The 26,171-nt window shown below is 49.0% G+C and overlaps 1 protein-coding gene across 14 annotated transcripts in view; it reads right to left on the minus strand.

The window, feature by feature from the left end:
• Positions 1-3,461: 3,461 nt before the first annotated feature.
• Positions 3,462-26,171, minus strand: part of KDM5C (lysine demethylase 5C) — a 32,049-nt gene continuing 9,339 nt past the window's right edge. For 3 of the 14 annotated variants that reach the window (XM_014462099.2, XM_014462097.2, XM_014462096.2), the window contains 21 exons: positions 25,972-26,095; positions 25,687-25,889; positions 24,206-24,364; positions 22,146-22,265; positions 21,856-22,014; positions 21,180-21,361; positions 20,926-21,088; positions 14,232-14,351; positions 13,924-14,118; positions 11,093-11,274; positions 10,878-11,002; positions 10,603-10,750; positions 9,864-9,969; positions 8,843-9,201; positions 7,914-8,052; positions 7,283-7,462; positions 7,005-7,142; positions 6,243-6,842; positions 5,890-5,965; positions 5,559-5,758; positions 3,462-5,454 (listed from right to left, as the gene is read on the minus strand). In XM_014462099.2, the coding sequence (XP_014317585.1) occupies positions 5,089-5,454; positions 5,559-5,758; positions 5,890-5,965; positions 6,243-6,842; positions 7,005-7,142; positions 7,283-7,462; positions 7,914-8,052; positions 8,843-9,201; positions 9,864-9,969; positions 10,603-10,750; positions 10,878-11,002; positions 11,093-11,274; positions 13,924-14,118; positions 14,232-14,351; positions 20,926-21,088; positions 21,180-21,361; positions 21,856-22,014; positions 22,146-22,265; positions 24,206-24,364; positions 25,687-25,889; positions 25,972-26,095 (4,044 nt within the window). In that variant the 3' untranslated portion in view covers positions 3,462-5,088. Of the gene's footprint in view, positions 5,455-5,558; positions 5,759-5,889; positions 5,966-6,242; positions 6,843-7,004; positions 7,143-7,282; positions 7,463-7,913; positions 8,053-8,842; positions 9,202-9,863; positions 9,970-10,602; positions 10,751-10,877; positions 11,003-11,092; positions 11,275-13,923; positions 14,119-14,231; positions 14,352-20,925; positions 21,089-21,179; positions 21,362-21,855; positions 22,015-22,145; positions 22,266-24,205; positions 24,365-25,686; positions 25,892-25,971; positions 26,096-26,171 lie in introns of those variants that run through there. The other 11 variants (XM_023760054.1, XM_023760049.1, XM_023760050.1 and 8 more) reach the window with 8 other exon arrangements.

The following is a 26,171-nucleotide window of genomic DNA, read 5'->3' on the forward strand; positions in this document are numbered from 1 at the left end:
GATCCTCACCTCCTGGTATTCACAGCCCTGTGTAATCCCCTCCCCTTGAGTGTGCTCTGGACCTGGTGACTTGCTTCTAATAAGTAGAATATTGCAAAAGTGATGGGATGGCAAAGCGATTGGTCTGCTGTCCTGGACCACTGGGGTCCGCAGGGCTGTGGCGGGGCTGGAGTGGGAAGAGGGGATTGGGCCATCCAGAATGACTGCCCAGGTGAGATCCCTGTGGGTTTTTGGCCCCCCATGTCACCCCGTGCTTCTTCGCATAGCACTTCTTTGTGGAACGAGCATGTTCCTGCTTTCCTGTTTCTTGTGCTGTGCCTGGCCCAGAGAACAACTCATAGGTGACCAGGGGGGTAGGGCAGGCCAGGCATGCTGGGCCTAGAAAGGTTAAGGTTAGGGTTAGGGCTAGGGTTAGAGGTTAGGGTTAGGGTTAGGGTTAGGGCTAGGGTTAGAGGTTAGGATTAGGGGTAGAGCTTAGGGTTAGACTTAGGGTTAGAGCTTAGGGTTAGGGTTGGAGTTTAGAGTTAGGGTTAGGGTTAGAGTTTGAGGTTAGGTTTAGTGTTAGAGCTTAGGTTTAGGATTAGGGTTAGAGCGTATGGTTAGCGTTAGTGTTAGGGTTAGAGCTTAGGGTTAGGGTTAGAGGTTAAGGTTAGAGTTTGAGGTTAGGGTTAGAGTTAGGGTTAGAGTTAGGGTAAAAAACAAAGTGACTGGATCTCACTTCAGTGATTGGGTTATAAAAACTGTGACTTCCACCTTGCAGATGCACAATTAACTTCCCCCTCTCCCTCTCCTCTTTCTCTCTCCTCACTTGATTGGTCTGATGAAGCAAGCAGCCATATTATCAGGTGCCTTACGGAAAGGTCCACTTTATAACGAAACTGAGGGTGACCTCCCACCAACAGCTAGACAGAAACTGAGGTTCTCCATCCAACAACCCACAAGGAACTGAATTCTGTGAGAGCCAGGTAACCTTGGATGCAGATCCTTCTCCAGTCAAGCTTTGAGATACACGACTACAGCACAGCTGACACCTGGATTACCGAATGTGAGAAACCCTGAAATAGAATCCCAGCTACGTTGTGCCCAGATTTGTGACCTATAGGATCTGTGGGATACTCATTGTTTTGTGCCACTAAGGTTTTGAAGTAATCTGTTACACAGCAGTTCATAAGGAGTATAGGCCGGCTTGGAGGTTATGCACAAGTTCAACAATATGGACTTTTGCCTAACAAGGCCAATCTGGCTGTAGCACCAGAGTTGCCACCTGCCACAGCAGAGAGCAGCACTGAGCCCCGCTGTGAAGGATTTCCTGGGGAGCAGGATGATTACCTTGAACCCCTTCTGTCATGCAGCACAGGCTGTAGGTTCACAGAGACTTGGTGGGAATCCCAGCACAGCCAGGCTGATCTGCTTGGGCCAGGTCTGCTTTTTGAGGAGTCTGTTTCCTGCATGTCTGACAGGAACTTCATCAAGTATCTCACGTGGAACTTGGCACCCAGGAGGGCTTCACAAGGGGCTGCTCCCTTCCCTTTCCTGAAATCGGAGTGTCCCAGGAGCAGGGACCCTGTCTCTCTGCCTTGCAACCCCTCTTCAATCACAATTCCAGGACTTCCGGGAAGCATGGCCATTGTCTCCCCTTCAGGACCCCAGTGACCATCGACCTCAGATCCTATAACCCACTCCCATGGGGGAGCACCCTTACCAATGAGCTTTATGCAACGAACAGAGTTCACAGGCACAGTGTGGGGTTCCAACTGCTCTGGTCTTCTCCTTCTTAGCCCAGACTCTGCAGGCCTGACTGGAAGTGGGGACAGAGGACGCAGGCCTGGGCCTTGCTTTCTCTGTAGCAGCTCCCACTATGGGGAGCTTGGGGATGGGAGAGACAGACCTGTTAACCCTACAGTGTTTCAGATGCTACAAGACACAGTGGAGGCACTAGGGGAGGGGGGAAGGAAGGGGTTGGTTGGGCCTGAGAGAAGGTTTTGGGGATTGTTTAGAAGTGATGTCTCTTCCCATCCCCTTTATCACTTGCAGACTCAGGAGCTATGCTGGGGAAGGGGCGGGGGGGGGGGGGGGTTCTGGCTGGTGTTGTCCAACTTGGAAAGTACATTAACTAGAAGGGAAGGGCCTATGGTAGAAAATGACTGGAGGGACCCTCTGCTTCCCAATCCTTTCTCCTCATCTCCCACTCATCTGCTCCCCGCGACCCTACCCCAGGAGTCATTCGGGGAGTGTCTGGGAAAGAGGAACAGATCTGCAACCAGAGCAAGCTCTCTGGAAGGGGTCACATTTTTATTACTATTGATTTCAGAGAGAAACATCGACGTGAGAAACATCAATTGGTTGCCTCCTATATGTGCCCTGAGGATCGAACCCACCTTTTGGTGTACAGGATGATGCTCCAACCAACTGAGCCAAATGGCCAGGGCTGGAAGGGGTCACATTTGATCTGGGTCTTGCACAATGGGGGCTAGGGCCTCTCCTGCAGAGCTCATGGGGTGCATATCCCGAGGCGAGGGCAGTGGTAAGATGGGAAAGTCTGGAAACTGCTGAGGGCTGGGTCCATACCCAGCAGTTCTCCAGCCTGGGACCTGCTACATGTTGTAGGCACCCTCTTCCTCCCGTCAGGCCACTTCCTGTTCCTGTCTCAGCTCTCATGCCTGTCTCTTCTGAAGTCATCTCTTCCAACCCTTTCAGGGTCAATCCCATATAGGTGGGCAGACAAAAGGGCAGTTCCCCCCCCCCCCCCCTGAATTGGGACCTGGGGTCAAACTGGGTCCAGGACAGAATTGTCCAGGGGTCCCTGCCTCCCTTACTTGTCCAGCCCAGGGCCTCCCAATTACAAGATGAAGGGAGGCAGCGCTGAGCCCAACCCTCCCATCAATCAAAGCTGCCAGAAGAGGTGGGCTTTCACCACCAGGTTCCTATCAACAGACAAGTGGAGCAGAGAGAGCCCACTGAGTATTCCCACGAGAAAGGCCAGAGTGGCAGTGTGCTGGGCTCCTGGGCTAGGTAGGCATCAATCTTTAGCCTTTAAGCCCTTGGTGCAGCGCCCAGCCCCCCAGGAGGAACAGCCCTTGTGGAAACAGGCCCAACAGGAAGCTCGTGGGCTGTCCCACTGAAGCAGCCCCATTGCTCTGGCTTCCTCTTCTGTATCTTCATGGGCAGAGTGAACACAGAACATTCAGGACCAGAGTCGTTCTTGCCTTTGGAGGGAAAAGGACCCCTTTATAAATGGGATGCAAGCTGGCTAGTCTCCTTGCCAGAAGAACATGCATGCAAAGCCCCACATAAACATGTAAACACCCTCCTGTGATGATCCCTAATCCAGTCCACCACCTTCACTTTGGGGCCCAGAAGGGGAAAACATCTGCCCCAAATAAAGACGCCATCCATATCTACATTTAAAAGTGAATTCGGCTCGAATATGCTGAGTGAAAGAACAGTCACAAAGGATCACATATTGTATGATTCCGTTTATATAAAATGTTCAAAATAGGCAAATCCATAGAGATTACTGGTGGCCTAGGAATGGGAAACGGGGGGAGGGATGGATGCCCAAGGAGTGTGGAATTCCTTTTTAGATGAAACAATTCTAAAATCTCTTGCGATGATGGTTGCACAACTGGAATGTAAGCCACTGAACTGTATAGTTTAAGTGGGTGAACTGCACAGTATGTAAATTACATTACAATAAAGCTGTTTTTCAAAAGTGCATTCAGGTTGCAAATGACCACACATCTGAGCTTTAGTCCCATTCAAGGGGCAGAAAGAACCCTTGAGGGCGGAGAAAAATCAGGGCAGGGTCCCTGACTGGCGTATGGATTGGCCAGGAAGCATTCCAGAAAGAATGAGATTATATATATAATCTTGGTCTTCAGGGCAATGAAGCGTCACGGACAGTTTTAAGCAGTAGAGTGACATGATCAGATCTGCGCTTTAGAAACATCCCTCTGATCTACTGAATTGTACATTTAAAGCAGGTACATTTTAGGGTGTGTAAATGAGACCTCAATAAAGCCAAAAAATCACTCTGGGGCTTGAGGAGGACAGACAACGGCAGGAGTTAAGCGAGAGGTGCAGGGCCATCTGCGGGGAGGTGGGGAAACTGGCTTGGGGATGTGGGGAGACTCGGGATGTCCTCCCTCCAGGTAAGGAGAACCTGGTGGAACTCGGTTCCAGAGCCCAGCAGCCAGCCAGGCAGCTGCTCCACTGTCGGGCGATGGAGGACTCACTGTTCTCCCCTTCGAAGAGAAATGCACTTCAGAAACATGTTTCCAAAAAACGTTGCTAAGGGTTTTATTTCTAACAAGAGGAAAATAATAAAATAAAATTAAAATAGGCTTCAGCTGGAACCAAGTTTCTTGTTTTGCTTTTTGTTTTCTTTTGAACAAATTAATTACACACCAACAATCTTGTTTTATTACAACAGGAACCCAGGAGGAGGAAAGGAGACGGGGCGGGACGGGGAGGGAAGGTTCGGTGGCTGTGAGGACAAGCACCAAAAGCTTTCTTCAGATTGCAGGGAGCCCTGCTAGCTCCCCGACCAAATCATTTAAAAGACACTGTGAGCACAGCTATGTGGTTTCCTCCTCCTGGGTGGATCAGTCAGGAGAAGGGAGGAGAAGGGGGAGGAAGGCGAGGGGAAAGTGAGGAAGGGCAAGGGGAGAGTGAGGGGGAGGGGAGGTTAGTGTAGCCTGGCCTGGCCAGGGCTGGAACTGGGGTGAGGGAGAGGAGAGTCCCCCAGTTTGCATATGCACTGGCCTTGTCTCTGGAATGGTGCTGGCCCAGCCTCAGCCACCCCCGGTCCCCCTGCCCATCCATCTGTCCATCTGCCTCAGGTGTCTGGGAATGCTGGTTAGAGGCTACCAGGGAGGGGGACTCCAGGGGCCGGCCCCCAGGAGCTGAGGTCTGAACAATACCTTGGAGTCAGAATATAAAAGTCAAGGGACTCAGGGGTGGGCTGGGGTGGGGGGTGGCCATCCCCCCTACTCGCCCACCTCCAAGAAGCAGGCTTGATGGTCAGAAAGAGGATCCTTGAGGCCAAGGGGGGGTTTCTGTCGGGGTCTGTGCCAGGCTCAGCCACTGTCACGACTGTTGCTGAGGCGGCTGCTGTGGGCAGGGCACGGGCAGCCGTGGAGTCAGAGTGGAGAAAGGGGCTGAGGGGCCCGAACTGGCCCCTGGGGCTGGCTCCAAGCCATTCTGGTTCTCTTGGGTGCTGGGGCTGCCAGTGGTGGGCAGGGGTTGGGGAGGACCCTCAGCCCCCGTCTCCTCCTCCAGCTCCTCCTCCTCCTGGGCCTCCTCGGCCTCTGGCCCTGAGCTCCGGACCCTCTTTGGCTCTAGCTCCTCTCGGGCTGGGTCATCACCCTCCCCACCCCGATCCACCTTCCGCCGCCGCCGCCTCTCCAACGCCCGGCCCCGGCCCCGGCTCCCATGGCGCTCTGCCTTCTCCAGCTGTGATCACAGATGGGCAGAAAGAGGTGTGGGCCAGTGGTCAGGCCTGGGCTCCCTGGCTGCTTGGCCTGACCTCCTGGCCCTGCCCACAGTCCCTTCCTCACCTCCAGAAGTGTGCGAATCCGCTCCAGGTCTGGAGGCTGCCCAGCCTGCAGCAGCTGCCAGATGCTGTGGTTCTCATCCAGGGTCACCTCAAGCAGGTCCCCCTCCAACATGAGCTCCTCCAGGGGGGCCCGGGTTGCCTCAGGCAGCTCCAACACGGGGCCAGTCAACTGTGGCAACAGCGAGGGCAGCAGCTCCAGGTCTGGGGGCGTTGTGGAGACAGGCTGGGTTAGAGGCTGCCCCTGATCGCCTCCCCACCACCACGAGAGCCCAGGACCATGTGAGTCAAGTCTGCTGACATGCAGTACACAGCCTGCCCGCATCTACACCTACCTCTCTTACCTGAGCCTTCCCCCGGGGCTACCTTCTCAGGACTGGTCACGCTGTCTCCGTTCTCCAACCCCTGAGCCTGGCAGGGAGAGCAAGAGTGGGGAAGGGTAACTGAAGAACCAGGCTCCGTTCTTCCCCACAACCTGACACTTGGGACTCCCCACTCCTGGAGTGGAAAGGCAGACACGGGCTGCCAGCGGGGAACAGTTCAGGAATCTGGACAGAATATAGGATGGGGCAGGGTGGGTGGGCCAAGGGAGGTGGGAGGTCAGAGATCAGGGCCAGGGCTGGAGCCTACATAGGGGTGGGGGCTAGAAAAAGGAATTTGGGGACAATAGCTGGGCTGGGCAGCTCACCTTAGGCATATCCTTGCCACTGCCTTCTCTGAGAGGGTCAGAGGCAGGGGCTGAAGGGAGGGTAGGGGGCTCCTCGGGCCTGGGTTCAGCCTGTAGCCGCTGGCGCAGTTCAGTCAGCCGTCCCAACAGGGCAGAAACGTCCTCAGAGGCCAGAGCCTGCCTGGCACGGCCTTGCCAGCTGATGGCCCTCTCTGTGAGGCACTGCAAGGCCTCGCCCTCAGGCAGCCGCACGGGCAGTCTCTGCAGGGCTACCAGCAGGGCCAGGATGGTCTCCAGGCGCGGCCGCCGGGAGCGCATACACAGCGGACATAAGAATTTGGTGTCCCACTCCCACCAGGCCAGCAGTGGGGATGAGGGGGGACTGGGCCTCAGGGAGTTGAGGAGGCGGGGTACCGACACACATCGCCCGTGGAACCAGTCCTGACACAAGTCACACCGCAGAGCTCCCGCCCCGGCTGGCACCTGCCCACACACACAGATGGAGTTTGCCGAGGCGGCCGTGGTCGATGACGCCAGGGGACTGGGCTTGGTGGAGTTGGTGCGTCGCAGCTGCAGGATGCCCTCCTTCTCCTTCTGTTCCCCCTCCTTGAAGGCCACGATCTGCCATGCCGTGCCCAGGACAGGGGAGAGCAGGTCAGCAGCCCAGCCCCTCCCCTGTCTGATGCCATAAACACCCCACCCCTAACCGGGAGAACTAGGCCCAGGGTGCAAGTGGTCTGCCTGTGGCCACCCAGCTCTCCCCATCCGGCCCAAGCTCCTTACCACAGAGCCTGGGTCCCTGAGGTCCTGCGCAGACAGCCCCAGCAGCTCTGTGTCAGACTTGTACAACCCCAGCTCCTTCTCCATCCACCGGCTGCGCTTGGTGCTGTCCGAGCCGGCGTCTGCACATGGGCAGAGCACCTGAGGCAGGCAGAGGGGGCATGATGGGCTTCCCCTGCCCCCCCGCCCTTCCCTTCCCTCCCCAGAACCCCCAAGCCCCCATGTTCTTCTCATGCCAGCCAGGCCAGAGGTGGGGAAGCTGGGGTCAGGTCCCGCCTCACCTCCAGCAGCGTGTAGCAGGAATTCTTCTTGAGGAAGGTCTTCGAGGCCTTCTCCCGCCAGGAGTGTGCCGTCAGCACCTGCAGCTCTAGCTGCCTCAGCTCCTCCAACCCCACGGGTAGGTCCCGGCCCACGGCCACCAGGCCCTCCAAATCATCCAAGCAGGGATAGTGGTCACCGTTCTGGGACAGGGGCAAGACAAAGCTCAATTCAACATGCCAACATCTACTGATGCTGCCCTGTGTCCGGCCCTGAGCTGGGAAGATGGAGCAGACTTCACAATGCAGAGGCAGCATAAAACCGGGCTCGACCTAAGACAAGCACACCCACGTGGCTCTCCCTAGAACTCCTATAGCCAGTGGCTCAGCCCCCACATATCCAGTCCGCCCCCAGGCCCACCAGTTCTTTTATTGTGCTTTGCCTCTTCTACCTGCCCTGCCCCCACCATTCTCACCCTCATCAGCCTCCTCTCTTCTCTTAGGCTGCTCACTAAGCACATTTTGCCTCTTCACAATGTGCCGGCTGTTCCTCTCTCTGGCCAAGCCAACCCCACCCACAACCCAATATATGGCATCTCTCCTGGTTGGCTTGAAGGTCTGGGGTGGAGGGAGAGGAAGGCGGCAGGGTCCTCACTTGGATCTCATCCACATCAGCAATCCAGGCCCGGGCCTTAGCAAGAGCCTCCTTGAGAGCCTGGATGTTGGGCAGGTGAACAGGGATGTTTTCTGCCTCATGGATTATGGCCTCGAGTGTGGCTGGTGGATGCTTCTGCCTGAAGGTAGGGAAAAAAGAGGCCTCAGTCTCAGGTGGTCTGTCTGACCAGAAACCCAGCCTGACTACCAGATACAGCGGTGTGAGCCCCCGGGGCTGCCACGTGGGCCTACTTGCATGTATTGTGCCTACGGGTGGCTGCCAGTCACTGCTGGCAGTGCCTACACACACAACCTTGGGCTGCACTTTGTTAGGTTGCCCTGTGTGTGATGTTTTTCTACCAATGTGTGTCCATCTGCCTGTCGGTGCTTGTGCTCGTGTGCACCTGCAAAGGGAGTCCTCCGTACACGCGGACTGTCCACCTCTGCTTCCCCACAAAGACTGTCTGCCTCAATGTGTATACGGAGTTTTGTTCTTTTCTTTTTTTTTTTTTTTTTTAAAGATAAGATAGGGGCCCTGGCTAGTTTGGCTCAGTGGACAGAGCATCAGCCTGCGGACTCAAGGGTCCCAGGTTCGATTCCAGTCAAGGGCGTGTACCTTGGTTGCGGGCACGTCCCCAGTGGGGAGTGTGCAGGAGGCAGCTGATCAATGTTTCTCTCTCATTGATGTTTCTATCTCTCTATCTCTCTCCCTTCCTCTCTGTTAAAAAAAATCAATAAAATATTTTAAAAAAATAAAAATAAAAATAAAGATAAGATAGGGAACGAAAAAGGGAAGGAGAGTCAATATACCAACACAGGAGCCTGGTACCCAAGGCCACCCACGGGAATCATCTTCAGCTTCTCTACTAACTCTGAAGGTTGGGGAAGGGCAGAGAGGGGAAGAGGCTGGTCCCAGCACCAGAAACTCACCTGGCCTCCAGGCAGATGTGGGCCTTCTCCTCCCAGCGTTCGGCGATGGTCAGCAGCTCCTGCAGCTCGGCCCGGGCCTTATCCACAGCGGGGCTAGGGGCTACACTGGCACCCGCCACCAGCAGTCCTCGCATGACAGCCAGGGTGCCCCTTCGGGCTGAGGGGGCCAACGTGCGTTTCACCTCATCCAGCCACCGTGCCTGTTCCACCTGCCGCTGGAGCTGCTGGGCCTCGGGCACCTCCACTCCCAGCTGCCGCCCTCTCTCCAACAAGGACTGCAGGAGCGCTGGGCTGGAGGGCAGTGAGGCCAGGGCCTCGCGGGCCTCAGCCTGGTAGGCCTCCACCTGGTCCAGAACACCCTACCAGGACACAGATGAAGAACACACCCTTCAGCTGGGCTCGCTTCCAGGTCCCACCACCAGATCCCCTGCCCACCTACCTTCTCACCCTTCAGTATTGGGAAGACAACCTAACATGAGCTGGGCTCCCCTCCCTCGCCGTGCCCCGAGACACTGGTCCCTAACACTCACTGCCTATTTGAATACCCTTGGGGATTCGTTAAAAATGCAGATTCCTGGGCCCCACCCCAAGATTCGTAATAGGGGCTGGTGAGGAGTCTCTGCTTATTTAAGTCCCTCCTCGCTCTGCTATGCTTGGCCCTCTCACAAGCCCCTCCACTCACACCAGTGCCCATGGCTTTCTCCATCCCACTCTTACCTTCCTCAGCTTGGCTCAGCTCCCCAGGCTCACAAACACCCTCGTACTTCCTCCTTTTCCTCTTTTACCTCCGCCAGGAAACCTTCCCTTGATTTTGCATTCTATACTCATGCCTTTGCCACCTGTCCCTCACATCCCAGCTCTAAGAGGCAGCCGCAAGAGCTTTGGCCTCCTGCTTCCCATTATTTTCTCACATATCTTGCCTAAATATTGATGCCTTTTAAGGGAGCCAAGCGTGGCCTGTTGCCCAGGTCCCTCAACTCGCCTGAGCATTCAGGGGCACTCCAAGACCACCTCTACTTACCTTAACATCTCCAATCTGGTGCATGGCGCATGGCAGGTTGCTCATCTGGTCCAGAAAGGCCCGGAGCTCGGCCAGGGTCATCTGTACATCGGCTACCCTGTGGGGACTGTGAAGTTTCACATGTGGGGTTTCAAGTCCCCTCCTTCCATGTCTTTGCTGAGACCTAACACTTTCCCTCACAACTTCCCACCTTGATCTCTCATGCGTCAGCTTCCCCAGGGGGGAGGGAGGGTTCTCAGATTCAAGTGCATTCATATGAGGAGAACACCTGTTCCCTTACCTTCTAAAATGGAGATAATGGTACTATCCTCACTAGGTTGTTATGAGGATTAACAACGATAAGAGAGGAATATAGAATATATTTGGGAAGGGGGGGCTTAGAAATTCACTGATGGTCACAGAAGCTGGACTTTTCAATCCATCCTCTACTGTGAGCTGTCAGGTTTATGCTTCAAGGCCCCTAAGCCTTCCACCAGTCCTCCCTGCCCACATGTTCCCTCAGCCTGTCTGAGATCTCCCCCAGGTATTGAAATAAAGGAACATTTCTAGCTTTCTTAGGACCGAGATACTCTTCTCCATTCTAATTGCCTGGTCTCTCTGCCCTCCCCCTATCACCTCCCAGACCACCTTGAACTTGTCAGCTTCCTAGTGCTGTCGCCTGCCTGGTGGCACTCAGAGTCCATCCCTCGCAGCACTTTTCCTAGGTGCCACGTGCGCCCAACACCTCGTGATGCCATACCCAGCTTCCTGGCCGCTGACCAGGCCCAGTGCCCGGGACACACAAGCCTCTGCCTCACTCAGGCAGTTCTTTAGTCGTTGCAGCAGCTCACTGTTCGGGAACCTCCGCTCACGGGCCTCAGACTCCAGTGCTCTCAGCTCTTCAAGGCCTGGAGAGAGAATGAGAGCAGCAAGGAGTAGGCAGCATTGAGTAAAGGCAGAGCAAGAGGGTGGGGGCACAGAAGAAAAGGGAGTAGAACTTGCCTGTGGAGTCCCTCCGACCCCCCCATCACTCACTGCGCTTCCGCCCATCCTCCACCTCCAGGGCCACTCGCACTTTGTTGGCCCAGGTGTCAAAGGACTCAGCCCGAACCTTCAGCTTATGTAGCATGGCAGGGAGCTCATCCAAGGTGTAGCGATACCTGGAGGAAGAGGGCAGAGAAGAGCACCTCTCGCCCCGCTCTGCATCTCCCTCCTCGGCCCACTTCCTCCAGGTAGGCCCCCCTGCTCACCGCAGGTACTGCCGGCTACTGGAGCACTTGCAGAGGTCATTGATGTGGGAAAGGCAGACAAGGCCGTCTGGGCAGTCGTAGCAGGCCAGGGCTGATAGGAAGCACGTGGTCTTACACTTGATGCACTGGCGCTCATCATCCGGGAGCAGCTCGAAAGCTTCTCGCTCAGCTTCAGTGATGCCCTGGGGGCAGTTCGACCCACGCTTATTATATGGAACCAGAACAGGGCCCACATCTCAGCCACCACTGAGCCCCGTGTTAGAAACCAAGCTATGCTGAGAGCTGGGGGGGAGCTCAGACTTCAAGGAGCACCCTGCCTCTATAAAGTCCAGACTCTCACAGCTGGGAGAATCAGACGGCCCAGGGGAAGATCAGTGTGGGCTGAGCGGAAAAATTAGGTACGATTGGCATCAGCTACAAGGGCCTTTTGGGTGGAAGAACATAAGGAAAGTGGTAACCAAGGCACCAGAGAGGTGGCAAGGTGTGGGAGTAGGCAGGAGAAAGGCCATGCACTGGGGAATGAGGGTGGCTTCTAGCCACTCAGCGCCTACTGTGTTCCAGGCACTGTGCTGGCTGCTTAGCAGGCAGGCCTCACTGCGTGCACATACATAAGTTCCAGAAATAAAACCTGTGCCTGTCTCCTCTGTTTAAAGATACAATTTTTCCCCAAAACCTAATAAGCAATGACTTCATCTGTTGCTCAGATGAAGAAAAAGCAATCCATTCCAAAAAATGGAGGACAAGCTGGCTTTGTGGGAGGAATTGAAAGATAATACAACGCTACCATTATGGGCAATTTGAGGGATTTTAAAGGGACATTTGGATTCTTAACAGTTTTTATCTTGTATTTCTTTAACACCTATTCTTTACATAAAATATGATATCCAGTGCATATTACAAATCCCACTTGTCCACTTATTAGCTGTGTGATCTGGAATAAATTATTTAAACCTCTTTAGGTCTTGTAAAATGGAGATAATGGTACCAGTCTCATTGGGTTGTTATGAGGATTAACAAAGATAAAGCAACTAAGGACTTAGAAAAGTATCTTAACACTTAGAATAAGTGGAACCATATAAAAGCCAAATAGCCAAAGCAATCGTGTGAAAGAAGAACAAAGCTGGAGGTAACACAGTTCCTGATTTCAAACTATACTACAAGGCTATAGTAATCAAAACAGCATGGTACTGGCATAAAAACAGACACATAGACCAATGAAACAGACTTGAGAGCCCTGAAATAAACCCCTACATATATACTGTCAACTAATATTTTTGACAAGGGAGCCCAGACTATTCAATGGGGAAAGAATAGTCTCAAATAAGTGGGACTAAACCAAACTAGAAAGCTTCTGCACAGCAAAAAATAAATATAATCAACAAAATGAAAAGCCAACATATGGAATGACAGAAAATATTTGCAAACCATATATCTGATAAAGGGTTAATATTCAGAATATACAAAGATACAAATATACAACTCAATGGCAAAAAACAAACAATTCAACTGGGCAAGTGTGGTGCTTTTAAGAAGGCAGCTGAACTACACTCATCTACACACACAACTGACACATGCTTATGAGAAATCTATTCAAGGAGGGCTGCCCTCTACTTGGTGATTTTACCTTAGTGTGAGCTATTAAACCATCTGAATGTAATAAAATGGCATTTCCTAAGAAGTGTTCCACATTTCAACCATTTTCTTCATGTATTAATATTACCAATAATAGCAACTGCTACATAGCAAATGCTACAGATGCTATTACTACAGATGCTTTGACATAAGTCACCTTACTCATGCTTTACCACCTTGTAAGTTAAGTATTTATTTCCATTTTACAGTGTGGGAAAGTGGGACTATGAGAGGTTAAGTGACTTGAAAAGGTCATACAGCCAATCCACATATGCCAGTCTTCCTTGCTGGGTTATTTAAATAATAATGAATAGCAGCTATACTAGCACTTGCTATGGCTCAGTTACTTAATATACATCTTAATCTATGCAGCTTTCAAAAAGGTAAGCACTGAGTCGGTGTGGCTCTGTGGTTGAGTGCCAACCCATGAACTGAGAGGTCGCCGGTTTGATTCCGGGTCAGGGCACATGCCTGGGTTATGGGCTCGATCCCCAGTAGAGGGTGTGCAGGAGGCAGCCAATGATTCTCTCTCATCATTGATGTTTCTCTCCCTCTCTTTCTCTCCCTTCCTCTCTCTGAAATCAATAAAAACATCCTATATAATAAAAGGCTAATATGCAAATCAACCAAATGGTGGAATGACTGGTCGCTATGACGTGCACTGACCACCAGGGGGCAGACACTCAACGCAGGAGCTGCCCCCTGGTGGTCAGTGCGCTCCCACAGGGGGAGCACCGCTCAGCCAGAAGCCCTGAGCCAGGCTTAAGGCTGGTAAGTGCGGTGGCGGGAGCCTCTCCTATCTCCAAGGCAGTGCTAAGGCCTAAGCCATCAGTCGGGCATCCTCCGAGGGCTCTTGGACTGCGAAGGGATGCAGACAGGGCTGAGGGCCCCCCCTCCTGCATGAATTTTGTGCACCAAGCCTCTAGTTAAAAATAAAAATAAACCAAAAAGATAAGCACTATTATAATCCCCGTTTTTCAGACAGGGATTCTGATATTCAGTGAAGTAAATTAACTTCCTTGTGGCTGTTGGTAAATGGTAGAGCAGGGAACGGGATGTAGTTCCCCATCCAGACGCATCTAGCTCTTTTTACTACTCCCTGAGAATAGAAGCTACAGTTACTTCTTGGGGCCACCCCTCCTTCCCCCCAATCTGCCATGCTAGGATGTCTGATCCAGGGCACTCTCCCCACCACTCACTTTTTCCAGCAGAGCCTTTCGTAGACGCCGCTCCTCCTGAACCATGATGAACATCTCCTTATGCACAGCTGCTGCCAGGTTCAGGTCCAGCTTCTCTGGGCAGGCAGCCATCTTGCATATGAGCTCCTCATGGGAGAAGACACAGTATCTACGGAGTCGGCGGTAGTGCTCAATGCACTGGCGCCCAGCTGGCAACTGTGGACAGGTTCAAAGTTGAGTTTGGCCAAATGTGGAGACCCGCGGTGCCTCAGCTTCCCCATAACCCTCTTCCTGCTTCTCCCTTCCAGCCTACCACACTCCGGACTCACCCAGTCAGCAGTGCAAAAGTTGACAGCCTCAGCAAAATTGTAGCCTTGGTTGAAGCCACTGTGGTAAGCGCGAGGGAAGGTAATGACAAATTCTCCTGCACACTGGTTGGTGCGGACAACCTGAGAAAGAAAGGCCAAAATCACTGAGACAGGTTTTCCACAGTCTGCAGAAACCTGATCTATAGTAAGTGCAGGGTACTTATGGAGACAAAGGAAAGCCTGAGGAACACAGTCTGACAACAGATTCCCATACCCTCAAACTCTCAAAGGACAGATCATTGGTCTCTAGATCTCAAGGTTTTGTGTTGACAGATGACAGGAAAATTGGAGTCAAAAGTAAGAACTGTACACACCAAAATATTTCAGCTTCACTAGTAATTTTTATAAAAATTTAAAATATCACCTTTCATTAAGCTAGTCAAGGTTTTTTCATTAGAATATTTTTATCAGTCATATATGCAGCTTCAAGAGCCAAATGGTTCTACGGCGTTTGTTATAAAACCACTAGACCCTGCCATTCTCCACTCCCCAGAGCCAACTGCTTTCACCTCTTCTTACTTTGGCATTTACTTTAATACTGAACAACATGCCTCTAGACTAAATCAAAAACAGCCTACATCTCAATTTGCTTAATTTTCTACGCGTGTATTAGTAATTTAATCCCTACCTTTTGGACAAGTGTCCAACTCTGCTCTCTATGTTTTCACATTTCTGTAAGTCTCTCATGGAGCCTTATGATCTGTTCCAATCTGGACCAGCTGTCCCTCCTGGATTATCACTCTCCTGTGAAGGGTCACCTGTGTTCCCAGATCCCACGCTTTCCTCTTTCTTGGTTTTTGGTTTATTCCTTTGCTGTGCTTGAGCACATTCTCTTCTCTAGCTTACTGAGAAACGATGGGAAGAGTTTTTTTTGTTTTGTTTTGTTTTTTTAAATTGCATATAGAATCCTAAGTTGAAAATCATTTGAAGGCATGGCTCTAGTCTTCTAGATTCCAGTATTACTTTTGAAAACTCTGATGCCATTCTGATTACTAATGCTTTGAATTAAACCTGTTTTCTCTCTCAGAAAGCTTGTAGGATTTTTCTGGTCCCAGTGTTTAATATGAAAATCCACCAGATATACCTTGGTGTAGGTCCATTTTCATTCACGTACTGGGTAGGCCCTTGATTCCAGAAACTCAGTCGTTCAGTTCAGGGACATTTTCTTCAATGATTTCATTAACGACTTGATCCTTTCAGTTTTTCTGTATTTTCTTTTCAGAACTCCTATTATTTATTGAGCCTCCTAAATAAATTCTGTAATTTTCTCTACATTTGTCCATATTTATCTTTTTATCCTATTTTTTTTTTCTGGGAGATTTCCTTAATTATTCATCTTCTAACATTTTTTGATTTTTTTTAATTTTTCAGTTTTGCTAGCATAATTTTAATTTCCAAGGGCTCTTTTTTGTTCTCTGTTTGCTCTTTTAAAATAGTAATTGTTCTTATTTCATGTTTGCAATATATGCTCATCTCTAAAGTTACTAATGAGGTTTATTTTCTTTTCCTTTTTAAAGTTTACTTCTCCCTGCTTATGCTGTTTCTCCAGGTTGCTTTTTCCCGTTTGGTTCCATTTTGTTTTCTACAGTTTCCTTGATTGTATGTTAATTTGTGGCTACTTATATTTAAGAGTAAGAAATGAAAAAAATGAATAGAAACTCTGAAAGCATAGTTGTTAATTTTGTCAACTGTGAGCTTCATTGTAGGGTGATCTGGCTGAGCCATTCAGTTTGGGAAACTCTAGGTTTTTCCTTTTGGGCCAGATTCCTGAAGGAAAAAAGTGTGACTGCCAGTGTTCTGAGAGCCAAGTAGAGGAATATGGCTGGGAACCTCAGCATCCAGTCTGTATACAACAAGAACTCCTATTATTTTCACTGTACCTCCACCCTCAACTGTACCTAGAATATCTCAATCCAGAGATCTTCTATTTTAACCTCTTCAAAATTAAATTTCCCGTCTGTTGCTGGAGTGAGGGAGGGTCGTATTTCCAGCTGCCCAGAATGGGAGGGTATCTCACAGCTTCTTATATAGACATGAACCAATCCTTATTTTCACCTCATTCTCTTTATTCCCAGAATGCCTGGTGCCACCAACTATTAAACTTTTGGGGGATTGTGAGGTATAAATCAGGTTGGTTCTCAGATATACCAGTACTGACTTAAGAATGAATTTTCTCGTTTTCTAGTTTCAAGCATTTTGTTTATCATTGTCTTCTCTCTTGTTTTTCCATCTGTTTTTTTTACCTTAAATAAAAACCCTCTGTGCCATTTTAGTGGAGTTTCAGTATAGAATGGAAGTATCCATCTTTATGTTTAATTCACCATCTTTACCGAGAAGTCTCATAAAGTTTTCTAAGATGAATATTCAATGCTGATAAAGACAAAGTGAAATAGGTACAGTGTCAATGAGGGGACAAATAACCTCTACTCTCTAGAAAGCAAAACTGCTAATAAATATCAAAAACCTAAGATATTTATATCCTTCAATCCAACGATTCCTCTGCTAGGATTCTAGATTAATGTGGAGAGAATTAATATCCTAACAATACTGAATCTTCCCGTTTAGTGAAAACACCTACATATTTATTCAGGTCACGCATCAACCCCCACCTCCAATACATTTTCTTCTTAAATCTATCCCTACTTAGAGGCAACATTAGCATTTCTTGCCTGTATTATAGCACTGGGCCCCATTACCAACCACTAGAATTTTCCAAAAAATGCCAATCTGACCCTACTGAGAAGCCCTCACTTGAATCCCTATTTCCACGTGATAGAGCCATGGCCAGACAGGCAAATTCTTCCTCTTCCTTCCTTTGTGCTTTTGTGACCACCTTCCTAAGGACCCAGTCTGTTTTCTTTTGTAGCACCTCTAACATTTTATCCTACTTGTTACCTGTCCTCCACCCATCTGTGCATACCCGTAGGGCAGGGACGGGTTTATCTCCCTTTGGGGTGATGACCAGAGGCCTTGCACACAGAGGGAGTTCTAGCAATATCTGTTGAATGATCTAGTTCCAGCCTTAATTTTAAAAATGTGAAAAGTGAGTCCCAGAGAAGTCTCAAATAGCAGAGCCAGAAATAGAACCTAACGCTCCTGACTCTTTGTCTCAACCTACCCCCTCATGTTGGCAATGTCCATCAACTGGTGAATGATAAACAAAACATGGTATACCCCTACAATGGAAAATTATCTGTATAAAGGCCTAAGCGACCATTACAGTGGAACGACCAGAACGACTAGTCGCTATGACACACACTGATCACCAGGGGGCAGATGCTCAATGCAGGCGCTGCCCCCTGGTGGTCAGTGCGCTCCCACAGGGGGAGCACTGCTCAGCCAGAAGCCAGGCTCACAGCTGGCAAGCACAGCGGCCTCTCCGGCCTCCACAGCAGCACTAAGAATGTGCGACTGCTGGCTTAGGTAAGGAGTGAGGGGTCCCAGACTGCGAGAGGGATGTGCAACTGCTGGCTTAGGCTCTTGGGGAGCGGGCCTAAGCCGGCAAGCGGACATCCCCTGAGGGGTCCCAGACTGTGAGAGGGCACAGGCCAGGCTGACGGAGCGCCCCCCCCCCCTCCAGTGCACGAATTTCATGCACCGGGCCTCTAGTTCCATTATAAAAAGAAACAAAGTTCTGACACGGCTATAATATGAACTTTGAAAAGATTATGCTAAGTGAAAGAAGCCAGACACAAAAGACTACATATTATATTATTTATATAAACTATCTACAAGAGACAAATCTATAGAAATAGAAGGCAGATTAGTGGTTGTTTGGGACTAGGGGTTGGAATGGAGATTGACTGCAAAAGGGCATGGGCATGAAGTACCTTTTTGGGGTGATAAAAATGTTCTAAAACTGGATTGTGGCGATGGTGTAACCCAACTCTGTAAATTTGCTCAATTGTATACTTAAAATGCGTGAATTTTATGGTATGTAAATTGTACTGCAAGAAAGCTATTTTTTTAAAAAGACAATATTTTTTTTATTGATTTTTAGAGAGAGGAAGGGAAGGGGAGAGAAACATTGATATGAGAGCGTAACATCTATTGGCTGCCTCCTACACGCCCACTACTGGGGATGAGCCTGCAACCCAGGCATATGTCCTGATCAGAAATTGAACCAGCAACCTTTTGGTGCACTGGATGAGGCCCAAACAACCGAGTCACACTGGCCAGGGCAAGACTTGCTATTTTTAAAAAGGTGGTTATAAACAGTTCTTAGTAAGGAAGCAAAAATCATTCCAGTCCAGCACTGTCCAATATGCCAGCCACATATGCTTTTAAATTCTCTAGTAGCCACATTAAAAAAATAAAACATATGCAATTAATTTCAATATATTTTATTTAACTTAATATAGCTGTCATATTACCATTTCAATGTGTAATTGGTATACAAAAGTATTAGTGAGATATTGTTTTGTACTAAGTCTTGAAATCCAACGTGTTTTAACTTTCAGCACATTACAGTTAGGACTAGTCATGCTTCTAGTGCTCAGAGACGACATGTGGCTAGTAGCTACCAAACTGGACAGTGCCATTCTAGGTCATTAAACTTACAAGAAAAGATTATAAAATCTACACACTGATTATTGCTATGTCAAAATTTACATAGAAAAAACAACAGATGGAAATATAAAATGTGAACAAAATAAGGATGGCCTCTCTATTTCCATTTTTTGGGAAGAGGGCATGTTTCTTTTATAATGAAAATAATAGTTATACTATATATCTATAAAAAGAAATGGCCTTTTCTCACCAAAGAGGAAGGAGGGGGCAGGCTAAAGATAGCTCTGGGGGAGCTCCAACTGGATAAACTGCAGCCTGCCAACACAAGAATATGAAAATCACAGATGCCTTAGATTGAGGGATACTGCCATGAGCAAGAGAAATGCTGTGGCAGCAAAGAGCATATATTTAAAAGTCTGTGATAAAGTTTTTTTAAAAAGAGGTAAGAACTAAGCAGCTACATATATATGCACCTTTTTTTTAATTGATTTTTTTTTTTTAGAGAGGGGAAAGAAGAGGGAAGGAGAGAAACATCGGTGTGAGAGCACAAAGTCAAATGGCTACCTCGTGCACCCTATCAGGATTGAGTCCACAACGCGGGCATGTGCTCTGACCAGGAATCAAACCAGCAACCTTTTGGTGCAAGGGACGATGCACAATCCACTGACCAACACCGGCCAGGGCTATATATGTATCTTAGCTGTCTGAATCCTTAAGAGAATCCACCTCTACTTTTATAATTTTCCTTGACATTGTAGGCAAGGTTTGAGGAAAGGTCAGACCCAATGTCTAGTTGTGAAGAGAACTGGAAGGGCCTTTGATCAACTGGACATCTCAATTCCAGTAATTCTTATATGGGGTGAGGTGGAGACGGAAAAGGATAATCCACCTCTAAGTAGAGGAAGGTTGCCTGAACTATTGTAGATGCTTCCTCTAATCCCTAGATATCTCAATCCTTGGTTAAAGATCACTACAACGTAAAATAAAAAATATTACTCAAAGGGTATGCGGTATATCAAAACAAGGTGAAGGCAAGAAGAAATCTGGGTGAAAACCACTGACCCAATCCAAAGCCCTACTGTACTAATGTCCAGGGATCTCAAGGAGACATTGATTCAATACGTACTGCCTGCCTACCATACCCCATGCGTTAGACTAAGCGGCAAGGCAGGTAAGGGTGGGGAATAGAAGGGAGAAGGGAGGAGTATAGAATAAAACTCAAAGCAAAGGTGGTGAATGTACTAATCCCTGTTCCTACGGGACTATTCATCAGGCTGTTTTAAGATCTATACCAGGAAACTAACTGATGCTAATTAATGCTGGAAATTCCCAGGAATATAAAGTCTCTTATAGGTAAGCCAGGCTTATACCTAGCAAAATGTTTGATAGAGGCCCACAGGAGGATAGGATAAGCCAGGACTCTGGGTTCAATTTTTTTTTTTAATGTTGAAAGATATTAGCACTTTTTTAAAAAGGTTACCTTACACTCCAGCTTTATTGAGATATATAAAACACTGTGTAAGTTTAAGGTGTACAACATATTGATTTGATAGACTTATATATCGAAAAATTATTGCCACCACTGAACCTCACACCTGTTAAATAAGTAAAAAGACCTAACACTGCTCCAAGGGTTACAGTGTGGAAAGTATGGCCGAGAACTGCTAGTTGTCCCCTGATATTCTCTCACCTTCTTTCATAGTAACATGACCTCCAATTTGTAGCTGGTACGTAACCATCCAGAACGAAAATCACATTTCCCAGTTTTCCCTGCAGCTCAATGTGGCCATGTGACTAAGTTGTGACTAACAGGAAATGAATAGAAATGATGTCTGCCCTTAAAAGTAAAGAGAACCATCTTGCCCTGTCCTTCTCCATTTCCCTCTTGCACTGGCTGGAATGCAGATGTGATAAGAAGCCATCCCTAAGGTGTTGCCCTCAAACACGTGGCCCAGAAGGCTCACCATCACATTGTATATCTAACTGTTATTTTGGGTCTCTGTTAGAGACGTCAAACCGATAGCCCAATGAAGATACAACAGGAATGAGAAAGGGGGAGGGGAAGATTCCAGACAATGACCACCACCATTACAAAGGACATTGCTAAATCATTCCTACTCCTTGTCCCTGTTTCCTGGACACTCACCGGCACGCCATGGGACATGAGGGTATTAGGATTCATGAGGGTGACAAGTTGGTGGAGGAGGTCAGGCTGGCTATCAAAGAGCTCAGGTGTCAGCTTCTTCATCACCTCCTCTAAATGTTCTGCTGCGAGCGAGGGTACCCCATACCAAGTCTTCGGTTCACCCCTGTCCAATTGGAAAGGGGATATAGAGTGGTCACATCCATGGTCCTGAGGGCGTCCAGCCTGCTTTCCCAGGTCCCTGGGTCCCCACTCACCAGTGGAGGTAGTTAATGGAGTAACTCCAGTGATCCTCAATGTGCCAGCAAAAGGCTGAGAAGACCATGCCTACATAGAGCCAGGGCACCTTCATGCCGGAGATGTCTGCATTGATGTGGCACAGTACGGACTGCTCCAACACTGGCATCACATTCAGGTTCCAGCCACTGGTAGCATACTCCTGTCAGGTCAAGTATTTGTGGGAAGGGGATGAGGGTTATGATAAGGAACTGAGATCTTTAGCCCAGGGAATGTTAATTTTGAGGTCATAGACCTTTTTGAAACATCTAAGAAATAGTATAGGTATTCTCCTGCAAGTTAGAAGCCCCTGCTCTAAACCAATACGCACCCTTCCCTTGATGCAGGGTCTGGGCCCTCATTTTTTTCTGCACATACAATCTTACTCCCTAAGCTTTTTATGAACAAGTCAGGCACACATTTCATACATCTTCTCATTTAATTCTTATAACAGATTTATAATGTAGATACTATTCCCATTCCACGGACAAGGAATTAGCCAATCTCATGACTGGAGATGCCATGCCAGTTACCAGGCTATGATCTTTCCACACATCTCGTCTCATGTAAACCCCACAGAGCCACTGAGTCTTTCAGACACTAAAGGACTTGCCTAAGCTCACAGAGCTAACATATAACCATGAGTCATCCACTCACCTCCTCCTCAGGGGTTAGGTGACGCTTATTGTCGCTGACAGGGAAACCGCTGCCAAATTCTTTGGAATGGATGTCAGCCCCATACTCAACCGTCACATCTTCCTCAATGCTGTTCACCAGCCGCCAGAACTCCTTCTCCACAAGTTCTGTGGGTACCATCTGGGGGACAGGGGTAGCGAATGACTGGGGCCCGTCATATCCTAGCCCCACTGACCCAGGAGAGTTAAGACCGTCACACACCAGCACCCACGACCCTAGCCCTGACACTACCCCAGTCCTCCATCACCTACGTGCACGGGCATGTTGAAGTAATCGGCTTTAAAGGAGTCAGCCATCTCTCCAAAGCTCTGCAGAGTGTATTCCCGGGTAGCCTGCTCAAAGCCAAAGGCTTCGGGGGGACGCTTACACTCCTGAAACCCAAAGGAGAACATGTCACCAAGGGAGGGGCAAAGTGGTGGAGAAGTCTCCAAAGCGGAGCTGGAATAGGCCTAGATCTGCACTCCAGGCTCCGAGGCAGCTTCATTTAATAGCTCCGCCTTTCCTCCTAGCACCTCAGCTGAACAAGTCTTTTCATTCCTCACCTGCTCACTGCCATGCTTTTGCTCCTCTCTTGCTTGAAGACTTTACTATCTAAACCATGGGCTCTGACTTCAATATGCTATCCGATGCTCTTCTGCCACCATTTTTTTCTCTTGAGCTAAAATATGGATGTAGCCTGGCCCGCGTAGCTCAGTGGTTGAGCACTGACCTATGAACCAGGAGGTCATGGTTTGATTCCCAGTCAGGGCACATGCCAGGGTTGCGGGCTCGATCCCCAGTGGGGGGCATGTGGGAGGCAGCCGATCAATGGTTCTCTCTCATCATTGATGTTTGTCTTTCCCTCTCCCTTCCTCTCTGAAATCAATACAAATATTTTTAAAATAAATAAATAAAATACGGGTTTATACAGCATGTTTAGGAAAGCTTTTTTTATGCCCAGATTGGAACTAAAGGCCTGGGAAATGAGCAGTGAATATTCTAGTAGCTTGGAGGATGGGAAACAAAGGCACTAGCTTTCACAGTGCCAAAACCTACACTGTTCCTGTTCTTTAGATTTTCTCAAAAAATTGGACGCCGGTCGACCTCACTTTGTACCTACAGTCCTGGTTTTAGATGAGAGGTGTGTGTATCCCAGAATCAGACACACACTCGTCTCGCGTCTGAGAAGTAAATGTCAATCTGGTCCACAACCACTGACAGAGCCAAGCAGAGCTGAGAATCTTGGCCGTCTGCGATACTGTTGGTATCCAAACTCCTCCCCAAAGGGATCTCCACCACTACGAAGGCCCATTCATTTTGCACTGCCAGGGTCTCCTCCATCATCTGGGTGCGTGCGCGTGTGTGCACTTGCACACCTGGTCTCTGCGACCTCAGCTGAGTCCCTGCGATAAGGCTAGAGAGACTATCAGCATCTGCTCTCCAGAAAGCCAGAGAGAAATGGAGATGAGCAGAGAATTTGGATGAAGGTAGGAAGCTCGTGGAACAGACCTGGCGGACTTTTTAGGCTGCTGAGCCCTCACAGCTGCTTCAGCCGCTCTCCTTACTGCCCCTCTTGCACTAGGTAAATTCTCCCCATAAACCCTTGCTTTGGCATTTCCTCCACTCCCCAGTCTAGAACTCCTGCCCACCTTTTCTACTGAAAGTCTACATCACTGCAAACTGATTTTATTATCACAACAGAAGGAAAACAAATATTATACCCATATGATGGACCCCCTATAAGAAAAACAAATCATACCCATGAATAAATTTAATACAGAAAAATGATCAAAAGTAACAAATGAAAATATACAGTAAGATTCCCCAATGCAACAACAAAAAGACAAGAATATACCAGCCTATTAACAATGGTTGTGTCTAGGTGATGAAATGAGAGGTAATTTGTCTATATTCTAAGCTTTCTAAAAAAAAACAAAGAATAAAATACTTGGAAATCAAAAGAACAATTTTCGCTTCATATTCTTGTCTTCCAAATGTCAATCCTGACATCTACCCTTAGTCATTTTCCTCTCTTTAGAATTTCTACACCTCCGAGTTTCTAACACACAATTTAGCATTTGATTACACGCCATTACATACAATCTGTCTAATCAGGACTCTCCCCACGAGGTCTGGGAGCTCCCAGAAGACACAAACGAAGGCTGTCTCCACCTCCTCTTTTTTCCAAAGCTCTGCCCAGCCTAGCCCCCACTCCAGGGACCCAAATCAGAAGCCTGTGGCTGAGCTAGGATGCTGTTCACAATAAAGCCAGATGAAGGAAGGCAAAGATACCCTATGAGGCAGACATGGACTGTGGCTGGGAAGGCCTTACCGCCATGACACACTTTGGGCACCGCCAGACACCCTTGGGAATCTCAGGCAGAGGAGGCAGCAGGCAAAAGATGTGGTAGTTGTCATCACAGCCATCACACAGCAGGAGTTTGTCGTCCTCATCCCCTCGGGAACACATCCGACATACATACGACTCAATCTGCCAGGGGAGGGAGGCAGTAGTTCATCCACCTAAGCCCTGTCCAGCCTTTACACAGCAGACTCCTCCAGAGGGACCCAGGTCCAGCAGTCTCCATCAGAAAGCTGCACTGCACCCTAGTTGGTTTGGCTCAGTGGATAGAACATTGGCCCGTGGACTGAAGGGTCCTAGGTTTGATTCTGGTCAAGGGGAATCGGCTGCAGGCTCGATGGGGATTGGGGGTGAGGGGGTGGGGGGGTGCACGTGCAGAAGGCAACCAATTGATGTCTCTCTCTCACATTGATGTTTCTTCCCCCCTCTCCCCCTCCACTCTTGCTAAAAATCAATAGAAAAATATCCTCAGGTGAGGATTAACAACAACAAAAAAGCAAGCTGCAGCGCTCGCTAGCTGGATCACTCATGGCCCTGTACAGGCTAGTCATACGCAGTCTGGAGTTTAACTGTATGCATGCACCACCTCCCCAAATACACTGGTCGAGTAGTGAAAGCAGAGTCTTTCTCATTCAATCCTAACCCTCCCCGCCTTTTTTCATTCAATCAACACTTGTGTGTTCTCCAGTAAGACAGACTCTGCAGGTCAGTGATGAATATGACATGGCATCTGCCCTCTAGAGGCATACAGTTCCCCAGAGATACGGGTTCATAAAAACTTTAGGGCAAAAAAAATAAATAAATAAATAAACCCAACAAAAATAAAAAAATAAAAAAATAAAAAATTCAAGGGCAGTGCAGAAACTGCCAAGAGTGGCCCATAGAGGGTACTGTGGGAGCCTAGAGAAGGAAGTACTCAAATCAGCTAGAGATAAGGAGGCACTCCGCCGCAGAGGTAACACCTGAAACTGAAACTTGAAAGCCAACTGCAACGGGCAGAGTGCAAGGGGAAACTTTTCCAGGCGGAAGAACCGGCCTGTGCAATGGATGGGAAAGGAGAGAGCATGGTGTGTCAGGGAAAAAACCGAACATGCCTACAAGTAGTTTGGTGTGGCTATAACAGAGTGAGGGAGCAGTGTTGGGGAATGAGGCTAGACGTCAGCAGGGACTGGACCACGCATGGTAATGAGCTTAGCCTTTATCTTGGAACAATGGAGAGGGGGCAGCCTCCTCTGGACCCCTTCTGCACTTCGTGTTGACAGTATTTGATCACCTTTTCTGGTTCTTCCATGTGAGTTGGCCTTGTTTCCCCAATTAAGTGAGCAACCTGAAGGCAGGGCCCGCCACACCCACTTTTCTGCTCAGTGCAACCCGGTCCAGTGCCATGTTGGGGAAATGCTTGTTGAAGGGACAAGAAGCAAAGCATTAGGAAGTCAGGGCTGGGTCCTTACAAACTGGGCATTGCTGTGGTTCCTCCGCAGCCTCATAGTCATTTTGGTGCAGGGCTCTGGGCTGTGACTCAGCTCCTCCTTGCTCTCCAGGTAGGTCTTGGGTGAGGCCGGCTCCACCTTCATATCCCCGCCTGACTCCTCCTTTACCACTACAGTCGGGGGACACTCAGGCCCTTCCTTATCTGGGAGAGAGCAGAGCAGCTCTAAAGAACAGGTGTGAGCAATCAGGCCCTGCCTTCTCTCCCAGGGGAGGCCATCCTTCACACTGCCCCTTCCAGGCCTCACCTTTCTTCCGCAGAGTCTTGTCCTTGGCCATGAGGCCGAGGCCCATCATCTTGGGGCCTGCCCCATAGATCTGCAGCTTCTTCAGCTCCGGGTTCTTTTCAATGTCTTCTTCTGTGGGTTCCGGCTGGAAGAAGGAAGGAAATGAACCAAGACTGCCCCATCCTAACAGAACAATAGCTTAGAGCAGTGGTCGCCAACTG

Source organism: Myotis lucifugus, unplaced genomic scaffold (assembly GCF_000147115.1).
Source record: "Myotis lucifugus unplaced genomic scaffold, Myoluc2.0 scaffold_169, whole genome shotgun sequence".
NCBI lineage: Eukaryota > Metazoa > Chordata > Mammalia > Chiroptera > Vespertilionidae > Myotis > Myotis lucifugus.